The following is a 9836-nucleotide window of genomic DNA, read 5'->3' as shown; positions in this document are numbered from 1 at the left end:
ATATAACAAAACATATAAATACGATAAAATTGAGGTGTCTAAAATATATAAGCCTTAAAAGTTATAACATTGATAATATTTAAATCATTGATTGAATATGCGCGAAATGAAAGTTGATATGTCAGTATGAACCAAACGAATGGCGTAACAAAACATGAAATCAAAAAACATTGTGCTAAGACGAGAAAAATCACGAAAGAAAAACTAAATATGTGTGAAAATAATTTATTTATATAAAAAGAGAAAAATAACAAATGATTTATATGTATGGTTTCAAACAAAAGTTTACTTTAAGTACCCTTATTTTGATAATAAATATAAGATGAACAAGGAGATGATTATGTCACGAGAGGGAAGCGGCTACATTAATATATATTTTTTCTCTCGTAAAAAAGATGGTAAATAACCATAATACGTTTGATTAGGTAATTGAAAAATTGTCATTCTATGAAATTGTATTAATTTATCTAGCAATTTTTTTTATATTTTATAGGTGTCACGTAGTTTTTAGACTTCGAATCATTCAGTTCAATATAAAAATAAAATTTTATAGAGACTAAATGATAAAATTTAGTTATTCGATTTTATGAAGTGGAATTGTACGGATTCAATAAGCTAATACTATTTTCAAATAGATATATTTTTCAAAAATATTAGACTAAAGTGGAAGCGTTCTTAGTGCAATTTGGATCAATCGACATAAAAAAAATTCAATCCAAAATTAAAATGACATGCATTAAAAAAAATTTATGATCATATAAAAATATATTAATATATTAAAATTTAACATTATGAAATAACAATAATCAATGTTTAAAAAAATAGATAATTCTTTTAAAACAAATAAGTATTGTTAGGAAAAAAAATTAAAATCAACAAATCTATATACTATTATTAAAGGAATCAAGCTGCTTTCACATAGTTTATTTTACTACAATTTTGTACTTTTAGTGATTTTTTAAAAATATTCAATACATGTTTCACTTTTATAACTTCCACATAAGCTATTTTTTGACAACAAAAACTAAAAAAATTATTAAAAATTATAATAAATTTTTTAAAACACTTTATCATAATAAAAACTGAAAAAATAATGTGATAGTGTCTATTTGAATACCAATAATGAATAAATATAATATATAATTTTAATAAAAATAAATAAATTTATAATTTGATTCGATTTAAAAATATAAACTATTAATTTAATATGATTCACGGGAGTTTTATAAAATAACGTAAAAGAAATCTAATAATATTTGACTTATTTAATTTTTAATTTTTTGAATGTGGATATATGAAAATACCGAGAGCATATGCAAGCGGAGAAAAATACATATCGGGTAAACGGATAGGTTACCGGGTCGAACCTTTTTGATGTTACAAAACACAACACTTTGTTACCGCCATTGAACCTCTGAAATTGGAACCCAATAAACCCTAAACCTCAACATACACAACAAACACTCCATTCTACCTATTTCCATGGCTGTCAACGATGCTGACCAGTCTCACAAAGCTCACAGGACCCGTCAAGCCGGTCCCAAGAAGAAGATCAAGTCCAAGAAGAAGCACGATGATGAAGCCGAAGATCAGAAAATGCTTAACCCTAAGGCTTTCGCATATTCTTCATCCAAAAAAGTCAAGAGATTGCAATCTCGTTCCGTTGAGAAAGAACAGCGCCGCCTTCATGTTCCAATCATTGATCGTACTTACGGTGAACCTCCTCCATTCGTCATCGTCGTGCAGGGTCCTCCTCAGGTGTGTATTGTATTATCTTCTTTTTTCTTCGAAGTGTGAATTTTATATAATTGCGGTTGAGCTTAATTGATGTTCAATGCTGTGTTTGTTTTTAGGTTGGAAAGTCACTTTTGATTAAGACTTTGATTAAGCATTATACAAAGCAGAATCTGCCTGAAGTTCGCGGTCCAATTACAATTGTATCTGGTTTGTTACTACATTCTCAATTGCTTATCAATATGTGTGTTTACTTCTCTAGTATAATTGGACCTTGTTTGGATAATTAGCTTACTTAAGCGCTTATTATATAAGTGGTTATGTAGACTCTATTTCAATTACAAAAAGATAAGAAAAAGTCAATTGTTTTCATATAAGCTATAGACTATTTTCATAAATTATCTTGGAGAACTTGTAGAAATAAGCTGAAAACAGAGTATGAAGGTGTTACAAAGTGTTTTTATAAGCTCTTGCCAACAGTCTCACAGTTGCTTATGTCAATAGATAAGTTCAAACAAACCAATTCTAATTGACTGTTGGTTGGGAACTCAGATTGAAATGATAAGGTAATGTTTGATCATGTGTCAGGAAAGCAAAGGCGGCTGCAGTTTGTGGAATGTCCAAATGATATCAATGGCATGATAGATGCAGCTAAGTTTGCTGATCTAGCACTTCTTCTTATAGATGGAAGTTATGGTTTTGAAATGGTGAGTTCTCAACTATAAATAATAGCATTGTGATTATGATTTATATTCATGTCACCGTGCTACTTTGATTGCTATTAATTTTACGAATCAGGTTCTTTGTTTTTAAAGATTTTAATTCGGTTGCAGGAAACATTTGAATTTCTTAATATTTTGCAAGTTCACGGCTTCCCAAAGGTCATGGGGGTTCTTACTCATCTTGATAAATTCAAGGACGTTAAAAAGTTGAGGAAAACAAAAAAACTGCTAAAAAACCGTTTTGCAACCGAAATGTATGCTGGAGCTAAATTGTTTTACTTATCAGGCCTTATTCATGGAAAGTAAGTGGCTGCCATGCATCTATTTTTTCTTTTACGCCTGCTGGTTAATAGTGTTTGCCAATCTCTGGTACAAGGTTTACTTTATAATATTGCCTTTCCTGACTAAACAGGTATGTCAAACGCGAAGTTCACAATCTTGCCAAATTCATATCAGTCATGAAGTTTCATCCTTTATCTTGGCGAACTTCCCATCCCTATGTTTTGGTGGATCGTTTTGAAGATATCACTCCTCCTGAAAAAGTGCATGCAAATAATAAATGTGACCGAAAAGTCACACTTTATGGCTATCTTAGAGGTTGTAATTTGAAAAAGGGAAATAAGGTGTGTTCAATGGTTCTACTATATTTTTTGCCTTTATATTAATTAAATTCATTTAAATCTTAGAACTTTTGGTCACCTCAACAATAGTTCCCTCAAATGATACGTGAACTTGTTTTGAGCAACAAGTTGGAGATTGTTTTTCTCAGTATCCTTTGTATTAACCTGTACAGATTCATGCTTTATTTTTTTCTTCAATATCATAGCTATCTCCAAGAACCCTCAGTATATATATTATATAAAAGGAATTCAGTTATGACATGTTTTCACACTTCAACTATTTTATCTCAATGCTGGTTAGAGTTGCAGAATTATCTTGGACCATCTGTTTTGAGTGATATGGTGATTAGGTGGTGCTTGAATTGCCCTGTCCCCGTCAACCGCCACAAAAAATATTCACAGTCTGATTTGTATTTTGGAAATCAGGTGCACATAGCTGGAGTGGGTGATTACGGTTTAGCTCATGTTACTGGTTTACCTGATCCATGTCCTCTCCCTTCTGCTGCCAAAAAGAAAGGACTGCGTGATAAAGAAAAGTTATTTTATGCTCCCATGTCTGGCATTGGGGATCTTTTGTATGACAAAGATGCTGTGTACATAAATATTAATGATCACTTTGTTCAATTCTCAAAAGTTGATGATGAAAACTCTGCTATGACGAGCAAAGGTTACTAAACATTTTCTCTTTTTTCATGTATTTATCCATGTTCATGAGAGTAGATCATATGGTGGCAGAATTGTTTATCTTTCATTCACTTTTTCTTTGGGAAACTGAAATCATATTATGATCATATGATACTGGTTTAGGTATTTTGCTGTCCTGTTTTTTTTTCCCACTCATCTACGTTACTCCTTCATGACCTTAACCATTTTAGTGTATCACTATAACATTTTTATGTGGTATCATGCATAAAAAATTGGTGGATTTATTTTGTTTTTCCTATTTTCCCCCACTATTCCTGTGTTTTCTTTTATTAAATTTGGTACTTTTATGCCTTTGACAGGAAAGGACAGGGATGTAGGGGAGGTTTTGGTGAGATCGCTTCAGAATATCCAACACTCAATCAATGAAAAGCTAGAGAACAGCTCTATCAATCTTTTTGGCCAAAAGCCAAAAGTGCCATCAGAAGCTTTAGGTGATGCACAGGGTACAAACAAAGATGTAGAGCAGGATGGAAAATTAGAAACTTTGGATAAATATCAGCCTGTAGATTCGGATGGTTCAGAATCTTCTGACCAGGATGAAGATGGTGATGCAACCGACAGTGAAGCTATAAATAGAGACCACATAAAAGAACAGATTGAGTTTCACAATGGAAGACAAAGGAGAAAGGCAATCTTTGGAAGTGACGCAGATCAAAGTGATCTGATGGTGAGTCTTAAGGTTTTGTATTTCATGTATGGAACCATGTTCCAATCATACCTACTTGAAGTTAGTGTTATGACCATTTCCTTTCGATTCAATAAGGAATCTGTGTCCATGTGTACAAAGTAAAAATGCATTGAATTGCAGTCCAAGCATAAACTTAAATTGAATTCACTGACTTGGGGGATACAATTGTTTTTACTTTCGTTTCATGTGAGATATGTATGTCAGTTTGCATTGAGAATGCTCTAGTGGAAATATTAATTTCTAGACTGACTTCATTGATAGGATTCGGGAGAAGAGGAAGAGGAAGAGGAAGAGGAAGAGGAAGAGGAAGAGGAAGAGGAAGAGGATGGTGCTGCCAATGATTGTGGGGCATCTTCTGATTCAGAATCTTCAGAAGAGGATGAAGATGACAACAATGATGATGATACACATGGTGCTGTTTTTCTCCTTTGATTATTAAGATTTATTTATACTTTCTCTGTTCTTTTCTGGCTATTCAAATGTGCAGTAGTCATGCTCTCAGTACTAGGTCTTGTTAATCAATGATCTGTCATATGGATAATAAGAGCGTACATGACATATTGTTTGTTCACGTGTTTCTTCCATCTTAGTTGCTGAGACCGTGACTCGTTACTGAGCAGCCTTTATATTGTTTATTGTTTATGACTTTTTTTTCTCTTGTAGAAGATGACATGGGAAATGTTTCAAAGTGGAAGGAGTCATTGGCAGACCGATCTCTTGCACGGAAACCTCCTAGTTTGATGCAACTCGTGTATGGGGATAATTCGACCTCTATGAACAAAGGGAATGATAGTAGCGAGGATGAGGAAAATGAAGGTGACTTTTTTATGCCTAAAGAACTGATAAAGGTTCGTAGTCCTTTACTAAGTTGCACCATTTCTATGTAATTGCTCTCGTAATTTTCTCAATGTTTCTTACACCTATTAACGACGATTAAACAGCAATATCTGAAAGTTGCATGTCAACAGATTTAAAAAAACACTTTTGAAAATTCACTGGCTTTCAGAATATCTGCTTATTTGCTTCATAATTAAAAAGCGTTGTGTTTGTTTGTGTCTTTTTAAACTATAGCAAAATATTAGAGATGGACTGGATGATAGAATGGTCGATGCCGAAGATTGTTCCAAGTGTGCCCAACTTATGAGTCAGAAATGGGACGAGAAAGATAACGAGGAGATTCGCAACCGTTTTGTGTCTGGAAATTTGGCAAAAGCTGCACTCAGAAATGCACTGCAAAAAGATAATACTGAAGAGGAAAGTGAAGATGTCTTTGGTGACTTCGAAGATTTAGAAGCAGGAGAACAATATGAGCTTTATCAGACAGAGGATGGTTTTGCGCTAACAACAAATAAAGGAGTTGATTTAGAAGCTGAGCAGCGGAGGCTTAAGAAACTTGCTAAACGTGCAGAATTTGATGCTCAACAATATCCTTTTTTGGCTCTCAATTTACATTTCTAACTAACTTGAATGTCTGCTTTTACTCTCGAAATGTAGTTAAGTGCAATTAATTTTCTAGGTTTCATGTCAAACACAAGTTAAATTTACTAAATTGTCCCTTTTTAATGTCAAACCTTAACTGTGGACATTAAATGTTTGAAATTAAAGGATGGGTATATTTAGTGTATATATTAGGGGTGTTCAAAAAAACCAAAAACTGAACCAAACTGCTGAACTTAACCGAACTAGTTTTGAACTGAACTGATTTATAAAAATTGAGAACCGAACTGTTTTTGAACTGATTTTTTAAAACACGAACTGAACCGAACCGGTTTTCAGTTTAAAAAACCGAACCAAACTGGTTTTTAATTTGAAAAAACTGAACCGAACTGGCACCGTATGCTAAAAACTAAGTTAAATCGGTTCGGTTCAGTTTAAAATAAAAAACCGGTTCACCATTTGTAAAATTGGTTCGGTTCGGTTTTTTGAACTGAAAACTGGTACGGTTCATTTTTTCGAACTGAAAATCAGTTCGGTTCAATTTTCAAACGGTTCTAGTTCAGAACTGAACTTTGCCCACCCCTAGTATATATCACAACAATTAGTATGATAACAATTGGAACGTGAAACTAATGTTTTTTGTGATCTGACTCATTACATTAGAAGCAAGTTGTTAGGTATGAAATGGCTCCATGTTTTGTAACCTTAATTTTAATTCACATATGGCGATGACCGAGAGACACCAGAGGAAGATACTGGCAATGAAAATGAAGACAAGGTCCACCATGACCAGCCTAAAGAAAGTAACTATTTTGACAGGGTAAAACTTATTTGCATATATCAAATGTCAATTTCCAAATTATGGATTGGCTGCCAACTAACTCTTGTAATTTTTCAGTTAAAAGAGGAGATTGAGCTTCGAAAACAAATGAATATTGCTGAGCTGAACGATCTTGACGAGGATACCAGATTAGAGGTAGAAGGCTTCCGAACGGGGACATACCTTAGATTGGAGGTTCATGATGTTCCCTGTGAAATGGTCGAACACTTTGATCCTTACCATCCAATATTGGTTGGAGGAGTTGGTTTAGGGGAGGAAAATGTTGGATACATGCAGGTCAGTGGAACTTTTAAAGCATAGCTCCTTACAAAGTTCAAGTCGAAATAGATGTTAAAAACTTCTTTTGTTCTAGAATCCTCTGGATGCCAAAGATGTCTGTGGTTCAGGGCAATATCATAAGGGAATTGTGTGGTTGATTCCTAATCAACTGGTTGGGGTTTCTAATTCGCCAGGTTATTTTATGCAATAATCTCAGGGACATGTCAGGATACTTGGTTGCAAAGAATAAAAATGAGTATATGCTGGAATTATGTTAGGAATAGTGCTTGATGGTATTGTTAGAAGTTCCTGTGTTAAAGTCGAAAAGTTTAAGACAACAGTCAAAAACAAAAATTGTAAATGGTGAGATGGGCCATCTACATGGATGGACGGAACATAATGATCTGTTGTTAGTAGATGAAAATTTGACTTCAAAAACAGGCTGTGACTTGATGTTTAGCAGTTTTCAGTTTAATGCGTCACTGTGATGATGATTGTTTTTTAATATATCTTTTCCCATTCTTTTAAATTTGTCTGTTTTTTCTGTCTTTGTCCTGTATGCCATTTTAAACTTTCTTTTTTTTGCCTTTTCTTTCTTTCAGGCCAGGTTAAAGCGGCATAGGTGGCACAAGAAAGTCCTGAAGACTAGAGACCCAATTATTGTTTCTGTTGGATGGAGGCGTTACCAGACAACGCCAATTTATGCTATTGAGGATCACAATGGAAGGCACCGTATGCTAAAATACACTCCAGAACACATGCATTGCCTTGCTATGTTTTGGGGCCCTCTTGCACCTCCTAACACTGGAATAGTTGCTGTTCAGAGTTTATCAAACAATCAGGTGAGGCAGCACATTCGTTTCTATTGTTAAATGGCTTTCCGAAATTCCTATATACAGATCCTCTCAATGTGGATGCTATTTTTTATTCTTATATGGTTTTATTTGTGTTTTGTTTTCATGTTGTAGTTTTGCTTAGTTCCTGAAATGTTGTATATGATTTTAGGCAAATTTTAGGATTACCGCAACTGCAGTTGTACTTGAGTTTAATCACGCTGCAAGAATAGTGAAGAAAATCAAATTGGTTGGTCATCCGTGCAAGATATTCAAGAAAACAGCACTTATCAAGGATATGTTTACTTCAGATCTGGAGGTAGCTCGGTTTGAAGGTGCGGCTATCCGAACAGTCAGTGGGATTAGGGGACAGGTTAAGAAGGTGCGTGACTTGTTACTCAGAGACAACTGAATACTAATGATTTTGCCCTCTATTTTGTGCTAAGTTATCTTTTAATCTGCAGGTTGCAAAAGAAGAGATAGGTAACCAGCCGAAAAGGAAGGGTGGGCAACCCAAAGAAGGAATTGCTAGGTGCACTTTTGAAGACAAAATTCTAATGAGTGACATTGTTTTTCTGCGAGCATGGACTCAAGTTGAAGTTCCTCAGTTTTATAATCCATTGACAACATCACTGCAGCCTCGTGACCAGACCTGGAAAGGAATGAGAACTGTTGCAGAATTGAGAAGAGAACACAATCTTCCTATACCTGTAAACAAGGATTCTCTTTACAAGGTATGTTCTGGTTTGATAACATAGGTTAATTATTCCCTTCCTGACGCGTTTTAAGACATTTCTTCTCTCTTACCATTGTATCCCTATCTTATTTTCCTTTTCCTTTCTATTTTGGCAGAAAATTGAAAGGAAACCTAGAAAGTTCAATCCATTGGTGATTCCCAAGTCTCTACAGGCAAATCTTCCTTTTGAATCAAAACCTAAGCATTTTCTACCCACGCGAAAAAAGCCTTTGCTGGAAGAGAGAAGGCAAAAGGGTGTTGTCATGGAACCTCGTGAGCGTAAAATTCGTGCTCTTGTTCAGCATCTTCAGTTAATGAAAAGCGAAAAGGTATGTGGAAATTTTTCTTTTTATAGACTTGCATGTGAAAAATGTATGTCATGGAAATGAATTTTGATTCAAGTTGATTCGGTTAATTAATTTCTTGTGATTGATATTGTCATATCACTCTGAAAATAAAACTGACTTTGCTTAGGGAAGATATCTACTAAACTGAAGTCTTGTGTTTTCCCCCACATTATTCTGTAGCAATAACATTCATAATAAGCAACATTGAAATGATGCTTCTCATTTATATATAAAAGCACTGCTATAAGTGACATTCTGTGTTTTCTCTGTGCCTATTGCAGAGTAAAAAGCGGAAGATTAAGGAAGTGGGGAAGAGAAAAGTTCTTGAAGCAGAGCGAGAAAAAGAGGAGCAGTTGTCAAAAAAGCGCCGGAGAGAGGAAAGACGAGACAAATACAGGACAGAAGACAAGCTCAATAAGAAAATTAGGAGAGCATGAGTTTGAGTTTCTGAAAATTGGTATGATTTCAAGTTTTGGTCACATGCAAATGGATCCACCCACATCTTTAGAAAGAAAAAAAAGGAACGGCGTCATGCGATTGGAGTTATTCATGTATTGTTATGGAAATCAAATAAGAGCAAGCTTAAAGTATCATCATTCATGGAGATTGTCTTGGACATGGTGGTACTTATTTTTGGAAAAAAATTGTTCTTCGGAATTATTTATATACTTATATACGCCTCTGCTAATGGCTACGTTAATTATATTTATTTTGCATGTATAACATGTTTTGGTAGTTAGCTTCGTTGCTCATCCTGATTTTTTTTTTCGTCTTTGCTTGTGTAAAAGAATTATATCATGTGCGCATGAAATTGTTTTCTATTTTAATTCTATATATGTGCTTATTTAGTTTCATAAAACTTTTATAGATGTAGTGATTTCTTTTTAAGCATGAAGAAATTCATTATTTCTTCAT

The 9836-nt window shown here is 34.2% G+C and overlaps 1 protein-coding gene across 2 annotated transcripts; it reads left to right on the top strand.

The window, feature by feature from the left end:
- Positions 1-1346: 1346 nt before the first annotated feature.
- LOC101504099 (uncharacterized) lies at positions 1347-9765 on the top strand. Of its 2 annotated transcripts, none has more exons than XM_073369533.1 (17): positions 1347-1758; positions 1854-1944; positions 2323-2441; positions 2568-2758; positions 2869-3079; positions 3503-3743; positions 4081-4448; positions 4731-4881; positions 5136-5317; positions 5541-5897; positions 6631-6726; positions 6805-7023; positions 7608-7847; positions 8011-8220; positions 8303-8572; positions 8691-8903; positions 9203-9765. In XM_073369533.1, the coding sequence occupies exons 1-17, from the start codon at positions 1483-1485 to the stop codon at positions 9356-9358; spliced, it is 3591 nt and encodes a 1196-aa protein (XP_073225634.1). In that variant the 5' UTR covers positions 1347-1482; the 3' UTR covers positions 9359-9765. The 2 variants fall into 2 exon arrangements, with proteins under 2 accessions (XP_073225634.1, XP_073225633.1); XM_073369532.1 differs by having other exon boundaries at positions 1348-1758; positions 5133-5317.
- The last annotated feature ends 71 nt before the right edge of the window (positions 9766-9836 follow it).

This window comes from Cicer arietinum, chromosome 6, assembly GCF_000331145.2.
Source record: "Cicer arietinum cultivar CDC Frontier isolate Library 1 chromosome 6, Cicar.CDCFrontier_v2.0, whole genome shotgun sequence".
Lineage (NCBI taxonomy): Eukaryota > Viridiplantae > Streptophyta > Magnoliopsida > Fabales > Fabaceae > Cicer > Cicer arietinum.
The sequence above is the reverse complement of the archived record's forward strand: the minus strand, read 5'-3'. Positions and strand labels throughout refer to the sequence as shown.

Excerpts from the sequence above, each read along its gene's own strand:
- LOC101504099 (XM_073369532.1), top strand. The coding sequence starts at position 1,483 with ATGGCTGTCAACGATGCTGACCAGTCTCACAAAGCTCACAGGACCCGT. Across the intron at positions 5,898-6,630 it reads AATTTGATGCTCAACAATAT|GGCGATGACCGAGAGACACC; the intron begins CCTTTTTTGGCT and ends TAATTCACATAT. Across the intron at positions 8,904-9,202 it reads AGTTAATGAAAAGCGAAAAG|AGTAAAAAGCGGAAGATTAA; the intron begins GTATGTGGAAAT and ends TGCCTATTGCAG.